Source organism: Mus caroli, chromosome 1 (assembly GCF_900094665.2).
Source record: "Mus caroli chromosome 1, CAROLI_EIJ_v1.1, whole genome shotgun sequence".
Lineage (NCBI taxonomy): Eukaryota > Metazoa > Chordata > Mammalia > Rodentia > Muridae > Mus > Mus caroli.
In genome coordinates, this window is record NC_034570.1 from 7,956,614 (window position 1) to 7,977,884 (window position 21,271).

The 21,271-nt window shown below is 36.6% G+C and overlaps 1 protein-coding gene across 7 annotated transcripts in view; it reads left to right on the plus strand.

The window, feature by feature from the left end:
- C1H8orf34 (chromosome 1 C8orf34 homolog) overlaps positions 1-21,271 on the plus strand; it is a 488,137-nt gene that overhangs the window by 454,451 nt on the left and 12,415 nt on the right. For all 7 annotated transcript variants that reach the window (XM_021165867.2, XM_021165882.2, XM_021165875.2 and 4 more), the window contains one exon: positions 9,961-10,054. In XM_021165867.2, coding sequence (XP_021021526.1) covers positions 9,961-10,054 — 94 coding nt within the window. The remainder of the gene's footprint in view (positions 1-9,960; positions 10,055-21,271) is intronic.

Below are 21,271 nucleotides of genomic sequence, written 5' to 3' on the forward strand. Positions count from 1 at the left end.
GTGTCTCTGGTTTTATGTGAAGTTCCTTGATCCACTTAGATTTGACCTTAGTACAAGGAGATAGGAATGGATCAATTCGCATTCTTCTACATGATAACAACTAGTTGTGCCAGCACCATTTGTTGAAAATGCTGTCTTTCTTCCACTGGATGGTTTTAGCTCCCTTCAATCTCTGTTTTCTATAGTGATTTTTTTTTTAAGGTCACAGTACTTCTAGAAAACTATTTCATTCTAATGTTTACCCTAGATATAATGATTCTACCAGAGTTTTTGCTACAGTTGAAGACATGCATCATGGGAAAGCCCACTCTCATTCTGTAGTCTAGAAAGGGAAGACAACTCTATCAGTACATTAAAACTTTGTTTATTCCTCTGTTCTCAGACATGATCTGCTTTATTCTTGGGAGTATAAATGTCTTCAGTTTATGAGAATCATTATTGACTCTCCCTGTGTGCTTTGCTAGTCTGTGTGAACCAGGTAGTGTAAATGTTGCCTATCCATCCTCATGGTCTACAAGTGTGTGGAATTTTCACTTCCAATTGGATGATGCTTACATATTAGCTGTTTCATAAAGCAACAAATTACCATCACAATAAAGTTATGTGGCCTTGATTAGTGACTTATGAATTAATTTAATTTAATTTAATTTTTTTCTTCTAAATTTGTATACATTTGGTTTTTAGAAAATACACATTTAAAGTCTCCATTGATAATCTGTTTAAAACACAAGATATAAAATTACAATATTTTCTGTTTTTTTTCTTTTTTCATTTGAGATTTTACTTTACTTTTCATGTTATAGGATGACCAAACAAAAGGAAAACCTAATATTTGTGAATGTTAGAAGCACTGACATGAAAACTGAGCTTGCAAACATTTGTTTTTATTTAGCACCGACTAAAACTCAAATAAACTATGCTTTAATGTATGTCACATTTATTGTTAAACTTTGAACAATTTTTAACATATCACCCTCTCTGTTTTTTGTTTTGTTTCCTTCTGGTGGGGTTAGGGTTTTTTTTTCCACCCCGGGATTGGGGTTTTTTGTCTTATTTATTGATTTATTTACTTACTTGCTTACATATATTGTACATGAATTATAACCACATGACATTAAGCAATTGTGTTGAGATCTAAATAGAAGAACCGAGGCAATATAATTTATGTAAAAATATTTTATATATAATAATATTCTATGTAATAATAAACCTAGTCTTATTCTATATAATCAATTTTTAATCTACTATTTTAATCTAGCATTTAGATTTTTTTGAGGAGGAGGGTTGAGACAAAGTCTCTTTATGCAGCCCTGGCTTTCCTGCAACTCACTATGTACACAAAGCTGGCTTTGAACTCACAGAAATATGCCTGCCTCTGCTCTCCAAGTGCTGGTATTAAAGAAATGTACCGTCATACCCAGCTGACATTTAGTTCTTTGGGCTTTAGATCTTTTAGCAAGTAAAATATAAGATACTTAATGAATCTATTTCCAGATCTTCAAAATATCTCTCAACGTTAAATTTAAGAGATTACATGGTCTTCACATGTGAGTTACTTGACAACTCAAGTTAGAAATAATTTCAAAATATACTTTATCATCTACAATCATAACACTAATGCTGATCGATAAAGTGAATTAAAAACAATTTATTAAATTTAAGTATTTCTAAATCTTTATTGTCATACCTTTTATAAGAAAACTAATGTTCTCAAAATACCACATTACCCAGATCATAGTGTGGGATGAGCATAATGCACAGCCTTAAAATGCCCTAGACTGGTAGGGAGTTGTGGTGTGGACACAGGCATCTATGAAGTGCTAGCCACCGCAACAGTGAAAAAGCTCTGGAGAACTAGAGTCAAGGCAACTGTTTCTGAAACTTTTCATGAAGCAGTCACGACTTCACAAAGGTGGTGAAGGCCTTATGACAGAACAGCAACCAGCACATGCGGTGTGAACTCACTCAGAATGACAAGTGGCAGCTTTGTCGCCTCTAAGGGCGCCAGCCAGGAAACAGCACTGGAAAGATGAAGGCTTTCCCAGCTCTTGGGCTCGGTTTGCCAGCTGCACCATCTGAACTGGAGAGGGACTGATTCTGTGCAGCACGGGGGCTCCAGATCACTTATACCCACTCAGGCCTGTCTGACTCCCCGGGGTTGAACTCTGTGACCTTCAATGTAAATGAGTTCCCAGCTATATTTCAGATGGAAAAGGCACATTTACTTATAGAAAATGGATAATATACATTTTGCTCTTCAGATGTACTAACTTTTAGAAAATCAAATTAACTATTATCACTATCATAGTTTATTGTCTTCGGGAAACTAGGCAATTATATTGTTTTGCAAAATAAAATCCTTTTTTGCCATTGCCAATTAATATTTTGACATTCCTTGTTAAATAACAATTTTTAAAAGCTTATATTCATACCCTCGTAGACATATAAAAACAAGTCTGGCTCAGGAGATACCTCAGTTGGTCAATTGATTGCCTTGTACGTTCGAGAATAAGAATTCCATCCATGAATCCATGTTAAAAAGCAAAACACCTAAATGTGGGGGAAGAAATTTGTAGCTAAATAGCTGGGGATGCATTGACAAGCTTGACCCCTTGGGCCAGCTTAGCCTACTTGGTGAGCTTCAGGCTAGGGACAGACCTTGCCTCAAACACATAGTAGGTGATATGACAGTAATCACACCTGAGGTTGTCCTCTACTCCTTCTCCACACATGTGCACCCTCCACACACTTATACACATGAACACACACACACACAACCACACACATACACACGCACACACACACACAAATACACATAGAGAAATACATGTCAAATGTATAGAAAGAGTAAATTAATGATGGAACAAGTTATATGTTATGACCAATAAAAGATGACTTCAATCATATAAAAGAGCAAACAAAGAATGTTAAAATGACATTATAAATAGATGGAAAAATTGGCCAAATTAAATCCATCTCCACAGGCTAACAATCAACCACCTTTACAATGGACACAGTTTGCATCTACATAGACAAGGCTCATTTGTGGTGTTACTATATTTTACAAACTACATAGTGTGATATAGCTGATATATAAATGACTCATGCAGCCAGAGAAGCAAGTGCCTACAAGGGAATGCTGGGAAATGACTAAGTTTTCATGGATTATAAAATGCTTTGTTCCTTTCTCTGGGAAAGAAGTCATTAAGTAGAAAGGCTTGCCTAGTGCAGTGGTGGGCTCTCCAAGTCCTCAACACAGAAGAGAAAATAGGAGAGATGGTCAAATTTTCTGAAGTAGTTTTGAATCAGTTTTTACTTTTCCCTTCTTTTTTCTTTTTTTTTTTTTGACAATTCATTATATTTTTTATACTTTACTTATAACTTTTTCCTTTTTTTCTCAGAATCTATTCATTAAAAGTTACAGCTCCTGGACATAGTTAACTCTGTATTCTTATATTCCAATTGCTTTTTGTGGTTCCCAAATAATTGGACCACAGAAACATTATTCATAAAAAAGAAATTAATGATTTCATAGTCATTGTGAGATAATTTGTTAACAAGTGCTAAAAGGCAGTATTATTAACATTGCCAACTAAATGCATAAATGACTTAGAGGAAATTCTACTTTCAAAGAAGTACAGAGTTAATTCTTTGTCATGTGAAGCAGTCTGTGAAATATATCTGGAGCAGACTAATTTTTTTTTTTTACATACATCATCAGGTTTGGTGAGGAATGTCATTATCCATTGAGCTAACTTGCTTGCTCTTATTGTACAATACTCCACAGAACATCTATTTAGAGGGAATCTATGACTTGAGAGTTCAGAAAATAACTGGAACCATTGTCAGTATGTATTTACATGTTCATATCCAATGGGTAAACATCGCTAATTTAGAATTAAAATATTTTCACAAAGGAACACTTTTTTCCTCTAACTAATCTGAACTTCTATTGTCAGGTGTAACATAAATCAGTGATTTATAGCAGTTTGAGAATCCAAAAATAAGTTATACATATGAAATAACAATACTGCTAGCTTATAAAGCTCTTACTCTGTAAGCAGAGAGAAGGATTTGTTGATTCAGGACTAGTAGCTATTCATCCATGCCACTAGTGCCCATCACCCAGGTCCCTGAGTATTTGCTATACTTAGGGCAAAAAAAGAGAATGTTTTTAAAAGGATGAATGATATTTCTTCTAAAAGCAGCACTGAGAGCTTGTTCTTAGTAATATGAAAACATTTGGCTACACTGAAATATAGCTTAATAACTGCAGACTTTTTGAGTAAACTTAATGAGAAGGAACACATCAGTTCTTGTTTTTGAAAAATGTTCAGGATTTTAACTTCTTGACCTGATCACAAAGAATTATATGCAGGCTGATGGGTGAGTTTCAGACATGCACTGCTCTTGTTGATCAGAGGTAGGCAAACTGTGGGTTTCTATTTCTAGCTCTAGTTTAGGGAAAGCTAAAGTACAACCATGAAGTCCTCTGATAGTGATACTTGCTCTGTCATCACAAGTCGATGTCAACAGTGTAAAGTTCTCCACAGCTCCACTGAGTTCCATCTCTGCTGTGCACCACTTGCAATAAACCAAGGCTGGCTGAGCCTTCTTTACTCAGGAGCGAGGCAAGGAAGTTAGTTGCTTATATTGCTTAATATCTGAGCCATTGTGGGAAAAATAACAAACCTTATGACTTATTAGTAATATTCTTTCTTACAAAATGGATTTTAACATTTGGGACAAGAAGATAAAAAACAAAAACACTTTTCTAAATTAATTAACATTGTTTTCCTTGGATATTTTGTGCTGTGTTGTGATTGAAAAGCTCCACGCGGCCTTTGATTTCTTCTTAGAAATCTAAAACCATTTTTCAATTTTCCTTCTTTAAAAACAGAGGACTTCACAATATGCTTTGAGAATTTTCAGGATTGTGATTTTCTCTCTTTGATACCTGAAATAGTGTTTCTCCACATGTACACACACACACACACACACATACACACACACATACATACACACACACACACATACACACACACACACACAGAGAGGGGAGGATTTTCAAGACAATAAACCCAGAATTTTCATATTTGTACAGCTTCTTCGAGCAGCTCTGCAAAGCCAAATCTCATAGTTGACAGAAATTGAACAATTAAATTCAATCCTAAAAATAAACATCCATTTCCATGTAAGTTACATATTCCAAGATTGAATAACTTGTTTTGGTGCTAAATTTCCTTTAGAAAACCCAACTATAATCTTTCCCATTCAACTTTCTGAAGAGTGAGGACCTAGATTGACCTGCTTGCGAAGCACCACGCATTATCTAACTCAATATCTTCCCTTTCTCTATCAGCATTAAGAGGGTGGTACAGTCTAAATCTGAAAGTCTGTAGACTCATGGTTTGAATGTTTTATATGGAACTGGTTGGTTTTGTTTTGTTTTGTTTTGTTTTGTTTTGTTTTGTTTTGTTTTGTTTTGTTTTGTTTTAAATCTGTGGCCATTAGGCTGTAGGGCTTTTATGACATTTAGGTGACTTTTGAAGACTGCTCCCATTTGTGGCTAAATTCTGCTCTCTTTGCTTTCCTGTCTATCACCACATGAACATCCACTATTGTGGGCTACTATTATCAAGTGCCTCTGTCATTTCTTTACCACGATGATGGACTGAAACCATACAACACAGGAAACCATTTCTCCTTAAGTTTCTTCTGTGTGGTATGCTTTCACCGGAAGGGTAACTAACACAGAAGGGAACTCAAGGGCTTTGGACCAGCCAGGATTTCTCACACTGGGTCAAAAACATTTTGCAGTGGAACCCATCTCACGAAATGTTTTTAAGAGTTGCTGGGGGAAAACAAAACAAAACAAAAAAACAAAAAAAAACCTCAAGCTTTTTTTTTTTTTTTAAATCTTCCAAGATTGGGTTTCTTTTGCTTCAACTATTAAAATAAATGCCTTATTTTTGCTCTAGTGTTAGAGTCACAGAATTATTGCAAAGATATAACATAGTTTCTCCCACTCTGATTCCAACTAGTATTACCACCTCACATTATTACAAATATATTATGGGACATTTGTCACAATTGCTCATTGATGCTATGTTTGTAATGAAATCTATGCATTGTGCAGATTGCCAATTGACCTGGTTTATTAAAGAAAAGTTTAGCATAAAAGCAAAGTCTACTTTGTTCTAAGATCTTATGAAAAAAATTTGTATTTCATGTCATGAGTCACCATCTTTAGTTCTATTGCTTAGAATCATACATGTACTTATATAATACAGTATATTTTGAAAAGAACAACATTGAGACAAAACTCCTGTTTCCATCCATTACAAATGATGAACGACCAGGGTCTGTAAGACTGACTGACTGCCCTTGATTGCTTGGTTTGCAGTGGTGATTGTCAGTTTACTCTGCTGTGAATTTATTCCCCACACCTCAGAGTGGGGGTTTCATATAAGCGCAGTGTGTGTATATAAATTATCCAGAGTCTTCTCTTTTTTAATTAATTTATTTATTTTTTACACTCCATATTTTATTCCCCCACCCCGTCCACCCTCCCACGGTTCCATATCCTACACCTTCTCCTTACCCCCTTGTCTCCACGTGGATGTTCCTAGTCCCCACCACACCTGACCTCTAAACTCCTTGAGGCCTCTAGTCTCTTGAGGATTAGGTGCATCATCTCTGAATGAACACAGACTTGGAGTCTTCTACTGTATGTGTGTTGGGGGCCTCATATCAACTGCTGTATGCTGTTTGTTTGGTGGTCCAGTGTTTGAGAGATCTTGGGAATCCAGATTAATTGAGACTACTGGTCCTCTTATAGGATTACCTTTCTCCTCAGCTTCTTTCAGCCTTCCCTAATTCAACAACAGGGGTCAGCTGCTTCTGTCCATTTGTTGGGTGCAAATATCTGCATCTGACTCTTTCAGCTGCTTGTTGGGTCTTCTGGAGAGCAGTCATGATAGATCCCTTTTTGTGAGTGATCCATAGCCTCAGTAACAGTGTCAGGCCTTGGGACCTCCCCTTGAGCTGAATCCCACCTTGGGCCTGTTGCTGGACCTTCTTTTCCACAAGCTCCTCTTCATTACCATCCCTGTAATTCTTTCAGGTGGAAACAATTATGGGTCAGAGTTGTGACTGTGGGATGGCAACCACATCCCTCACTTGATGCTTTGTGTTCCTGCTGGAGGTGGGCTATATAAGTTTCCTCTCCCTACTTTTATCTAAGGTCCCTCCCCTTGAGCCCTGAGATCTCTTCTCTCACCTCCCAGATATCTGGTACATTCTGGAGGGTACCCTCAACATCCTATCTTCTGAGGTTGCCTGTTTCCATTCTTTCTGCTGGCCCTCAGGGCTTCAGTCCTTTTCCCTTACCTAATACCACATTAAGTTCCTCTCCCCCTCTCTTCCCCCACCCCCTTCCCTCTCTCCCTCTCCAGTTGTGATTGCTTTCTTCTCCCTCCCAAGTCTGAACTTCAGCTTGTTGAGTGTTTTGAGTTCTGTGGACTGTATCATGGGTATTCTGTACTTTCTTTCTTTTTTCTTTTTCTTTTTCTTTTTCTGTTTCTTTTTCTTTTTCTTTTTCTTCTTCTTCTTCTTCTTCTTCTTCTTCTTCTTCTTCTTCTTCTTCTTCTTCTTTTTTTGCTAATATCCACTTATTAGTGAGTACATACCATGCATGTCCTTTTGGGTCTGAGTTACCTCACTTAGGATGATATTTTTAGTTCCATCCATTTGCCTGCAAGACTTAGGATGTCCTCATTCTTAATAGCCAAGTACTATTCAATGTGTAAATGAACCACATTTTCTGTATCCATCCTTCTGTCCAGATTCTTCTTATATGTATATTTGCCTATGATCACTCACTCACACACTCTTTTATTGAGTCACTTATTTTTAGCAATAAGGATTCATAGATATGTATTTTATATTGAAGTAACTAACCCAATTCTGATATAAGTCTGTAATGAACTATCAGTTAAAATAAAGTCCCTCTATGCTGTCCATTAAGTCTCTAATTTTACATACTCCATGAACCTCCAGAATTACATGGTCAGCATTTTATTTTCCACCCCTTTAAGTGTGCTTTATTTACCTTTAATGCATTTATGTATTTTCTTCATAATCTATTGACCATCCTTAGGTTCCCTGGTCTTTTTCACTGGAGTATACAAAAATGTTCATAGTGGCACATAGCCTGCTCTTTCAACCAGTATGCAATATCGTATATTTACTATAATGCTGTACAGCACTAGTTAACTGCTTTGAAATGTCCCTATGTTTTACCCATTCATCCTATATCCCACACTCCTGGAAAAGTATGTGATTTGGAAAAATCTGAACAAAGACTGAACACCTCAGGAATTTACCATTAAATTAAGGGTTTGTGCATAGTGTATTTCTCATCCATGGGAGCTATGTTAAGCAAAACTGACAATTAATGTCTGGTATTGCATGTTTCTTAGAAATATGAGAATTAAGTTTCATATTATTAGCATTTGTCAGAGCAACAGAGAGCAAAGTACCCTAAACTGCAGGAAAAAAATGGAGAAAATAATAAATTAATTTCGAAGGTCAAGTATTTCAAATGACAGACCTTATGGATTTTTACTTTTTTGTAAAGAGTATTTTTACTAAAATATGTAAACATGTTTTTGTATTTAAAAATATTGTTTCTGAGTTTTAAGGATGAATTTACACTTTCAAGCTCCTTTGTTCCTAATGGCCCTCTTCTTCTTTCTTATTTTCTCCTACATAAGTGCCTACTTTGTGGCCTACATTCTTCATACATTCCTGGAATGACCAGTTGCAAAAGCCTATCTGTGCCTTTACAGAGTTCATGTTATTGCTGAGACAAGAAAATGTCACTGGACACTTACTATGTAGTTGTATATTGATCCATTAAGGGTATAAAGAAATTGAGAAGCAACTTGCCTGTAGGGTAAGGGAAAACTCTCAGTTTAGGTACTAATCGGGTCCTCAAGCATGTTGTCGTGTAGAAGAGAGATAAAGAAGTTCAGTGTAAAACACTGTGTTAGATCACAACAATGCTGACAATGCTCAGGAGCTACCTGATAATTACAGATGACGGAATAGAAGCGGAAAGAAAACAGTAGGGATCAGAATGTAACTTAAATCCAATCTTACCCATGGACAATGAGACAACCCCAACAACAAACAAAAATTATAAGCACAGAAACAATTCCATCATACAACTTCTTTAAAATTTCTCCCAAAAATGACTTAAAAGGAGACATAGAAAACATAAGAAAGTTGTTCCTTGAAATTTCATAGATGTCCTTTAGTGAAGAAAAAAGAAGAAATGGTGGTGTATGTACGTTCCTCAACAGAAAGGAAAGAACAGAGTAAAGATGTATATATGAAATATTTTAACTGAAACAGAATTGAAGATGAGTGTGGTCGTTTGTATCTGTAGTACTGGCATACTCAGGAAAGTTACATGGTGAAATCCCTTCAACTCAGTAGATTGAGACCAAAGAAATAAGACAGCAGGAAAGGAGAGAAGGCAGGAAAAAATACTGCAGGAGTAAAGACAGGAAGCAGGTGTCAATCATACTAATCTCGGTTCCTATAAAGAAGTTAAAGTCTTTACCTGATAAAGGCTACTTCTATCCAACTTTATCTTGTGCATTTTGTAATGTTATTTCCAAGAGCATTTATATAAAACATTCCTCAGAAGGATAATAGACTAGATTTAATTCTTACTGCCCAAATATTTCTAAAGAAAATATGAAATGGCTTTAGGGTTAAGAGATTCATAAATATGACATGAAAAGGGAATTTAAGCTTCAATTATCACCCTGCTGTGGGGAAGGTTTTAGTGCTTTGAACATGGACTTTATGGAAACTGAATTGCTCAACCTCATTGGTGAGTGTGATATCAACCTAGACTTTAATCTAAAATAATCTTTTCTCTGACAGGATGAGTCTTTGAAGCAATTGCAGGTTGTGCATCAGCCATGGCTTTTACCAAGTGACACAGAAAGTGAAGGAATTGAAACAGAGCAAGACAAACGTAAGTAGATTCCACGTTCAAATCAAATGACTTTTTAACCAACTCCACAATACCATTGGCTCAGTGTTATCCTAATTGTCATAGAGAGGTTGATAAGCTAACTTTTGAAATATGAATAGTTTTTTCTTGATAACAACGGAGGAATGTCCAGCTAAAATATCCTATGAATTCTGCAGGATAATGTTAATGATGACTTGGTAGTGTTTGGATATTTTAAACTATCATAAATTGGGTAATTGCTATATGAGGGATTACACTTATAATTTACATTATTAATAAAATAGTCTTGAACAAAGAGCATGGAGTACAAAGGAGGGCAATTTCTAAATATGAAGTAATTACCAGCAACCTGGGACATGCATAGAAAAAGCAGGCACACACATATAACCCTGCTTTCCCCCTGGCCTGTCCATACATAATTAAAAAGATATGAGCTCATATATTACTGTTGTATTCAGTCATTTGCATTAAATTCTTTGGAAGCCTTTATGAAATTTGAATTAAAAACCACAAACAACTTTGCAAATATTATATAGTCAGACTACATGTATGATTTTAGTTAGTTGAGCTATCAAATCAAACAAAGGTGCCTGAATGTGGCCAAACCAACATTCTTATAGGATGCCATTTACTAGCTGCATCTGTGTGACTGTGCTAATGCACTAAACCCTGAATATAACAAAATGATCTGTAACAGTGTATTGTAAGTGATCCTGATGCAGGGTTATGTCCTTTCCTGAAGCTCATGTTTGTGACCAGCTTTAAGACGACTACATAGCCAAGCAATATAAAGGAGAAAAAGATCCTCGGAACTTTCTTCAAGTTTTGACATTTAGTAAGGGTTGGGTTTTTTGCACATAATTTTCTCAAACTTCTGACAATACATTAGAATTTTCTCTTTCTGATAAAGTGAAAATGAATACTTTCTTTATCTTGTTTGAAAACTTAACAAGCCTCCACCAGGATGAGAAGTGTGACTCAATATGAACCATTGACTAAATGAATGATAGGGAGCTTTGGTGCTCTCCAGCTTGCTTAATAAGGAAAATTTACATTTAATAATATTATTATGAACATTATACATAGCAACACTGCAATTGTAATCTTGGATACATGGTTTTGCTTGTGGATTTTCCTGAGTTGTCATTCTAAAGGAAGCCATTTCTTAATTCTTGTAATCAGACCTAAGACCAAAAATATTTATCTCAGCAATGCTGTACAAAGAGGTGAGCCTTAACAATGGCAAATTGATGGGATAAAATAGGGATTGAATATGATTAGGTGGTAATAAGAACCATCTAAAAATGAAATGTTAGCCTGCATTGTAGTTGGACTCAAAGCATGGACAGGCAAATATTTTCAAGAGTGGCTTCTAATAACCAGGTGCTATGATGTGAACAAGTTGGAGTTCCTGAAGCTCTGGCATCTTGTTTACTTGCATTCCATGTATGTGGTTTGTACAACAGCTGGTGACTCACAGTTCCATCACCACATCTACTTTCTCAGTGAAAGGAAATGAATGGCAAAAGTTTGTTTGAACTGAGCATCTTCCTCAGAGTATACACTTTATATCCGGTCAACTTACAAATGTTCAAGGGACCAAGTTCATCTCCCCAGCAGGAACTCCCTGTTTTTGATTGAGCGTTTTATAAATAATGCCTAGGTAATGTTATAAATTATTTAATTTCTCTTGGGACAAACCCATTATGAAAGGAATTTTCAAAAACAATCTCAGGATCTTTGCAGTGGGTGCACATTTCTAATTGCATTGCTTTAAAATGGAATTTCAGTTCAAATAGCTTTTTTGTTTGCTTATTTTTGTTTTTAAATACACACCTATTAGAAAGACACTTTGGAACAACTGAAGGGAAATCTTTATATGTTTTGATTCTAAGCAAGCAGAGCACTTGGTTAGGGAGATTTCCTCTTTATTATCTTTTACTAACAAACTCTAAGCTACAGTGTAAACAAACTCATGTCAACAGTGCACATGTATGTTTGGATCTCACAGATTATAATCCAAAGACACTAAGTGAATTAACTCCAGATGTCAAGATCTACAGCAGTACTTCAGAATGTTGAATCAGAAGCTCTGTGCATTGCATAGGATTCTATTACTTGCATTTTCAATAAATCCTTGGTGATTTAGATTTTTTTTGCTTATTTTAAAAACTATAAGTGGTAAGTAATGTAAAGTTCAATGAATTAGAGGTTGTTGGTTTTAGCATTGCTTTCATATTGGCCCTTGCTTCTCTAAGTCCTCGTTCTTAGAGGTAGAAGTCAATTTTGCATGTAAGACATGAGATAGAAGAAGAAAGAGGACTAATGTTGGATTGAGTGGGTATAAACAGAAACAAGGGCAGGCCCTCCACATTGAAGTTTATAAAGTCAACATTTAAATATCAGTCAGCATTCTTTAATTGTATCTTCTATTTTTTTTAAAAAAGTGTTAGTGTGTGAATATTAAGTGATCTTGCTGTAGAATAGTTCTATTAACAGGGTTCACTTAGAATTCATGAAATGTATCAGAAGATGGCCTAGTCGGCCATCACTGGAAAGAGAGGCCCATTGGACACGCAAACTTTATATGCCCCAGTACAGGGGAACACCAGGGCCAAAAAGTGGGAATGGGTGGATAGGTGAGTTGGGGGGAGGGTATGGGGGACTTTTGGGATAGCATTGGAAATGTAATTGAGGAAAATACGTAATAAAAAAATATTTAAAAAAAGAATTCATGAAACCCTAAGTTCCATCTTTAACACCACAAACTTTTAAAGAACTAAAACCAGATACAGAAAGGCAGAAAAAGTCTCCAAGCAAATCCACAAAACAATAGATGTCCCAAATAAACAAATACCAGCTAGGCATATGACTCACAGCTGTCATGTCAGGACCCTAGAGGCTGCAAGAACAGGATCCTAAGTTTGTGGCCAGTCTGGGATACACAGCCAGAAACTGTCTCAGAAAACAAACAAGGAACAGAACTATAGATTGAAGCTATCTATGCAATTATGCATTGAGATGTCAGAAATGGCTCAAGGTTCTAGAAACACAGAGGAAGTCAGTGTCTCAATACTGACTATGATCTAAAAATCACAGAGACACACTGTATCCTTAGGAAGGCTCTACTGTACAAAGCCTAGCACCTTAGGAGTTGCCACAATACGAAAAACCTGTGTTCTACAGACGTGGAGAAAGCCAGGAAGTTTGTTCTCCATGCGCTTTAGTTGAAAAGGTAGTTATCCGGTCGGGCGGTGGTGGCGCACGCCTTTAATCCCAGCACACGGGAGACAGAGGCAGGCAGATTTCTTAGTTCGAGACCAGCCTGGTCTACAAAGTGAGTTCCAGGACAGCCAGGGCTAGACACAGAAACCCTGTCTCGAAAAAAAAAAAAAAAAAAAACGAAAAAAAGAAAAGAAAACATAGTTATCCATATGAAGACTAGCATTCAAGTCTCAACTAAAAGGGTTTAAAGGGGAACTCCCTATTTGTTTGGAACTTACATTGCTGTAGAAACTGGCCTTTCTTATTAAAATTCACTGGGCCCTATCCTAGGTAAATGTAAGAACTGCAATATTTATAAACCGTAAAGATTTGAAAATCAACTCTTTGGAGATAAGCTCTTAGAGGAGATTTACAGATTTGGTGAAAAGCTACAGTAGCACAAGGGCGAGGCAGCTGGTGAGAAAAGGAGTAGACATGGCCTCATCAGGAGCAAGGGAACAGGTCAACTGAAGATACAAAAGAAATCCAGACAAGCAGGCGGAAAGAAAGGCTCAGGATGTAAGAAGAGGTGGATATTTAGAAAATACTAAATAAATCATTTAGTATGATTTACACAGCAGTGATTTCTAATTACACCACTGTGAAGCTGCTGCTTAACCTATTTGGTGATGTTCTACACTGTCTCCTGTAAGCAAACCGCCAACACTGCTCTGCATTTGAAGCACTGCCATGCATTGTCTTCTTCCCTTTGTGCTTCCTGTGGAGAAGTTAGATACTGGTCTCACTGGGGACCTTTTGTAGATGGTGCGATGTTTTTCTCTAGATACTTCCAGGATTGTCTTTTGACAAACTCTATAAAGATATGAACATCTTAGAGCTTTGTGTTATCTAAATTACTGTTTCTTTAACAAGGTTGTTTTGTTGCTGTTTTATCATTGCTTATTCACAAACTCTGCCCTTCTTATCCCTATGTCTCTTCTGGACGCCCCAAAATATACATACTCTTGCCAGTGACTCAAGAATCTCTAAGTTACTTTTACTTTGTCTTTTTCTTTAATATTTTTGTTTCTCAGACTGAATAATCTCATGTACTATTATGCTTATCTTTCTTATAATGTATAATCTCAATTGACCTATCTTGCATTCTCCAAGTAACTGTAGAAGTCTAATTGTGTTAACTGTCTAGAGATGTTCATTTGGGGTTCCAAATTCATTCTGCTTTCTGTGCCTACTAGGATATTCTGATCATAGTCTCCTATATGATGAAAGTACTTATTTTCAAGGGTGCCTCTGAACAAGAGAGAAATATGTAGATAAAGGGCTGTGAAAACTGCTCATAACTCAGTGCTTTTGCTGAGCTATCTGCTTGTCTTGACCTAATGTTTTTAATCTCAACAGTAGGAACACAACAACTCATTATGGAGTATAGAGTTAGAAAGTATATGCATGAGTCTTAGCTTCAAATGAAATTTTTTTAAAAAGTATTTTTTTAATAAAATGTAGTAAAATGACTCTGGGAAAATTCTACTTATTACTATATTTGAGTTTTTTATTCATTGATGTGGTGACAAATTTTCAAGAAAGACAAATCAACTGTATACTTGTATATGAACAGACAAATAAACCAGAGTGCTGGCTTAAATGGTGGAATTATTATCCATTGCTAGACTGAAGGAAATGATCCTGATAATTTTCTAAAATATCCACATAATAAAATCACTACTTAGTTCTTCAGAAACAAGATCTGCTTGATTATACTGAGCACAAGGCTCCTTTGAAGAATGCCCATCTCTGATGTCAGTCTACACTTCTGTAAGAATAGATGTCCATCAAATCTAACCTTCCCAATTAGTGGAAAAGTTGAGGCTCCTAAATACTGTTTACTCATTCACCTCACCTTATTACTAACAGAGAAAAGACCAGATCATATATCCTCTGTCTGATGCTGGTGCTGTTACAGCCTACCATATGATTCATTTCTGATCTTCCATCAATCCCATTGCCAAGGGCTAATTGTGACTCTTTATATCAGAAGTGTGTGGGGTAGAGAATTGAGTTGCAGGATTTGACCATGTGTCTAGGCATTTCCCCTTGAAGAGAAACCTATTAACTAGCCTAGGTTATTTCTTTCTAGGCGCTCTCCCAAGATGGGACTTTGAAGTATGTGTAAGATGTGCTTTCAGAGGTGATTACATCACCATGTTCATTTTGAAGAACTAGTGAATGAATCTAAGATTGAAAGATGTACAAGAGATGTGTATGAGAGTAGTGGGTGACCTATGACCTAAGGAGAAAAATCATCAGTGGTGAATTAGGTCTAACAGGTGTCAGAGCTTTCAAGAAATGTATTGCTCTTGATATTACCATAATATTATAACTGTGACATCAAATTAAGGACTAAAAATTGTATTATTAATGCCAAAGGGGTTAAAGGACAAAGGACTTTCATGCTTTGTGATTATTTATGGATCCTGTGAGTTATTGTCACATTACAAAGATTTGTAAGTGAAAGGGCTTACATGCCAGAAAGAAACAAAGAATATCACAATCAAAGTAATAAAAGAAAAGCAATAGAGGTAACTACTGAGATTAGCTCTCACAGGGAAAATTTCCAGAACTTTATATCAAACAGTAGTAGACTGGCTTTCTATATTAAATAAATTTTGGTAATAATTTGATCTCACATTTTTTGCTTTAAATTTTTCTATGCTTTTTAGAAAGTAAATCCTTTATACATAGTTTATAATATCTGGATCACATCAGATATTGGCATAGTAGACATATAATGATAGTAAACATTTTAAAATTAATCTTTAAATAGTAGAAAGATAAGCCAAAGTATTTGCAGTCATTTGTTTGTCAAAAGCAAGCAATTCCAATATCAATTGTAAGTTTCTAGTACAATACTTAATATTGAGGACTATTTTTGTTATGAAAAAGATTTTGCATTTTTTGGAGCACAAATGCCTGAGAATCACTCGTTTTCATATTTACTCATGTTCTTATGTGAAAATCCTCCCTAGGTGTGTGGGGAGACTCACAAATTATGAAATGTTAAATTAATTCCTAAGGTCCTAGAAAAAATTTAACTAACAGTAACTTTTAATAGTATTATTTTAAGTCAGGGTTTACTGCTCTGAACAGACACCATGATCAAGGTAACTCCTATAAAGACAACATTTAATTAGGGCAAGCTTACAGATTCAGAGGTTCAATCTATTATCATTAAGGCAGGAATCAGGGCAGTGTCCAGGCAGGCATGGTACTGGAGGAGCTGAGAGTTCTACATCTTGTTCAGAAGGCAAACAGGAGAAGACTAACTTCCAGGAAGCTAGGAGGAAGGTCTCAAAGCCCACCCCCACAGTGACATACTTCTCCAACAAGGCCACACCTCCTAATAGTGCCACTCCGTGGGCCAAGCATATTCAAACCACAAGTATATAAAACTTGATTTCACTAAATATACTACTCTTAAGAATAGCAGAAAACTGTGCCCTATTGCTTAGCAATATATAAATTTATAAGTTTTGAATACATGGATCCTTTATTTAAAACTCTATGTCACAGAGAGCTCATCTAGGTTATTGTTAGACTCATCCAAAAGGGTTGTATTTAAGTGAGAAAACTCAAATGCTATTTTGCAAATTCTTTGGGCTAGAGTCTTTCATGGAGTTGAATTCCCTAAACTAAAAGGAGGTACATGGTCCAATATTTTGTTCTTTTTTTTTAAGAAATCAAAGTTAGATATGAATAGCACATGTTTTCAATCCTTTAGCAAATGCTTTGTTTGTGTTGGAATATTCTTATCTTTTCACTAGGTGTGGACTGAATCTACCAAATAGTGACAATAAAATAAAAAAGAAAGAAAGAAAGAAAAATAACTTACTTCTCTCTTTAGCCTTAGGAACATATTCTGGGACAGTCTTTTATACCAAACATAATACATTATCATGAACGTGCAGAATGCATGGGCTGCTTGGTAGCAAAGCTTATTCCTGAGACTGTGGATTTTAGCCTTGCATTTTCTGCTATTGAAAAGATTTGAGTGTATTCACAGCAGCTGAACTGCTTCAGAATTCTCTCGGGATACTTCGGCTTTACTAACTGGCTACAATTTCACAAATCATACAGTCTTGGACATGTTTGTCTCAAGTTAGAAACAGTTAATATCTTCCAACATAAATCCCAGGAGCCTAGCTGTACAGGCCAGATTACCAACTTGAAACATCCATCATTATGGACTTAAAAATGTGTGTGTGTGTGTGTGTGTGTGTGTGTGTGTGTGTGTGTGTGTGTGTTTATTGGGCTTTGTGGCCTGCAGATGCAGAGACAGGTCAGGTTATCTGCTCACTCTTCTCTACTGCTGTGGACAGATACAGATACACAATTGTAACATTAGTTACACCATTTCTTGAGACAACATATTAAAGAGGTGGTCAAAGAAGGGAACTGTTACCCAGAGTGGGTAGCAGAAACTGGGTTAGAGAGGACTTCCGTGATGAACACGTTGTTTAGATGCATGGATTGGTAAGATTTTAAACAGCAGAGCTAAGTACTAAGTTTAAAATTATTTCAAGTGTGATTTTAGGAAGAGTACCGTGTGAATTCAACTTTGTATATAATTTTTGTTTTGTTTTGTGTATATATTGGTTTTTCCAGACAGGATTTCTCTGTGTAGCCCTGGCTGTCCTGGAACTCAGTCTGTAGGCCAGGCTGGCCTTGAACTCAGAAGTCCACCTGCCTCTGCCCCTCTTATAGTGGACTGGGCTGTCTTTCTCTTGCCAAGTAACTATGGGGGTGGAGTTTAGCCAGAATATCAGAAGCTTGGAACATTATCTATGTGATTGATAGGCACATACCTCCCCTGTGGGGGCTGTGGGGGCAGCAACTTCCACAGGAGCCAGGGGTCCAGGAGACATGATCAAATGCTTTCTGTCTCATGTAGGTGGAAATTACCACCCACCGGGTCCCACCTGGGTTCAAGAGTTAAGTTCGACTGGAGACCAGGCTGTCTGTTCATAGCCCATCGCACCACAGTGGTACATTTACAGAATGGAGTACTACTCAGCTATTAAAACCAATGAGTTTATGAAATTTTTAAGCAAATGGATGGATCTGGAGGATATCATCCTGAGTAAGGTAACCCAATCACAAAAGAACACACATGATATGCACTCACTGAGAAGTGGATATTAGCCCAGAAACTCAAAATACTCAAGATAGAATTTGTTTTGTTTTGTTTGGAGACAGGATCTCAATAGGTAAGCCAGGCTAGCCTTGACCTCATGATCTTCTTGCCTCTACCTTTTGGGTGCTAGGACAGGAGTCATAATATTTGGAACATGATATGTACTTTTAAATTTTTCCAGATAAGCTTGAGAATTCAAGTGAACTGTAGAAATTCTTAAAATAACATGACTTACCAAAGCTGATACAAAAGATAATAAAAATCTGAGTAGAGTTTGACTATTTAAAAAATTAAATCTATAACTACAAAACTTTACACAGAAAATTTTCTGATACTTTGTTACTTTAGCACTGAGTATTATACAAATACTCCTAGAGAATTAGAAAGGAAACACCCTCTAATTCATTTTATAAAACAAAGTATGATTTTAAAACTTAGTAAAGATACTGCAGGGAAGAAAAGAACATTCTGAGAATGAACAATAGGATTATCAAGTAGATTTTAGAATCCTACACAAATTGATGGCAATACAAATCATAATATCAGAATATATTACCAGATTAAAATAAAAATTTAATGAAATCAATTATGGTAAGAAGCTCAATTTATTTCAGCGTAAGAAGAATTTGATTATCTAAAAAAAAAAAAAGTCCCTTTAACAAACTATACAATGCAATATTGAAACCTTCCCTATTCAGATCAGCAGGGAGAACTAGGGAAATAGAAACTGATACATAGTACAATACAGAGTAATATAGAGAGAAATCAAAGAAACAGTATAAGAAAATAGTCTCAGAGGGCTTTGCCAGAGCACCTGAGGAAGCTGTCTCTGATCCTGGATCTCTAAGAGACTAGACTGTGTAGGTGAGAATGCCTACTACAGAAGCTGCATAGCTTCTGGGACAGGCAGAAACAGCATAGTTTCTGGGGCAGACCCCATTTCAGACTCCAGACATCAGGACACCTTCCCAGCCAGAGAAGAGGTGTCCACCCCACCTGGGAAGGATTTGCCAGAGCACCTGAGGGAGCCATCTCTGGTCCAGAATCTCTCAGAGACTAGACTGTGTACGTGAGAGTGCCAACTACAGAAGCTGCACAGAATCTGGGACAGGCAATAATGGCACAGCTTCTGAGACAGGCCCTGTTTCAGACGTTCATGTTCTACCAGGAGGCAGGTCCAAAGGCCAGATATCTGTGCACCTTCCGTGCAAGTAGAGAGCTTGCCTGCATAGAGTACTGTGACCACTGAAACTCAGGAGAGAGCTAGTCTCCCAGGTCTGCTGATAGAGGCTAACAGAATCACTGGAGGAACAAGTTCTATCCAGAGACAACTATAACAACTAACTCCAGAGATTACCAGATGGCCAAAGGCAAACGTAAGAATCTTANTAACAGAAACCAAGACCACACACCATCATCAGAACCCAGCACTCCCACCTCAGCCAGTCCTGGACACCCCAACACACCTGAAGAGCTAGACCCTGATTTAAAAGCATATCTCATGATGATGGTAGAGAACATCAAGAAGGACTTTAATAACTCACTTAAATAAATACAGGAGAACACTACTAAAGAGTTACAAGTCCTTAAAGAAAAGCAGGAAAACACAACCAAACAGGTAGCAGTCCTTAAAGAAAAACAGGAAAACACAACCAAACAGTTGATGGAGTTGAACAAAACCATACAAAACCTAAAAGGGGAAGTAGAAACAATAAAGAAAACCCAAAAAAGAGACAACACTGGAGATAGAAACCCTAGGAAAGAAACCTGGAACCATAGATGCGAGCATCAGCAACAGAATACAAGAGATGGAAGAGAGAATCTCAGGTGAAGAAGATTCCATAGAAAACATGGGCACAACAATCAAAGAACATGCAAAATGCAAAAAGATCTTAAGTGAAAACATCCAGGAAATCCAGGACACAATGAGAAGACCAAGCCTACAGATAATAGGCGTAGATGAGAATGAAGATTTTCAACTTAAAGGGCCAGCAAATATCGTCAACAAAATTATAGAAGAAAACTTCCCAAACCTAAAGAAAGAGATGCCCATGGACATACAAGAAGCCTACAGAACTCCAAATAGACTGGACCAGAAAAGAAATTCCTCCCGACACATAATAATCAGAACAAAAAATGCATTAAATAAAGATAGAATATTAAAAGCAGTAAGGGAAAAAGGTCAAGTAACATATAAAGGCAGGACTATTAGAATTACACCAGACTTTTCACCAAAGACTATGAAAGCCAGAAGATCCTGGACAGATGTTATACAAACATTAAGAGAACACAAATGTCAGTCCAGGCTACTATACCCAGACAAACTTTCAATTATCATAGATGGAGAAACCAAAGTATTCCATGACAAAACCAAATTCACACAATATCTTTCCATGTATCCAGCCCTTCAAAGGATAATAACATAAAAAAAAATACAAGGATGGAAACTACACACTAGAAAAAGCAAGAAAGTAATCCTTCAATAAACCTAAAAGGAGACAGCCACAAGAACAGACTGCCAACTCTAACAACAAAAATAATAGGAAGCAAGTACATATTGTGTGAGTTCTTTTGTGATTGGGTTACCTCACTTAGGACGATGCCCTCCAGGTCCATCCATTTGGCTAGGAATTTCATAAATTCATTCTTTTTAATAGCAGAGCAGTACTCCATTGTGTAAATGTACCACATTTTCTGTATCCATTCTTCTGTTGAGGGGCATCTGGGTTCTTTCCAGCTTCTGGCTATTATAAATAAGGCTGCTATGAACATAGTGGAGCATGTGTCCTTCTTACCGGTTGGGA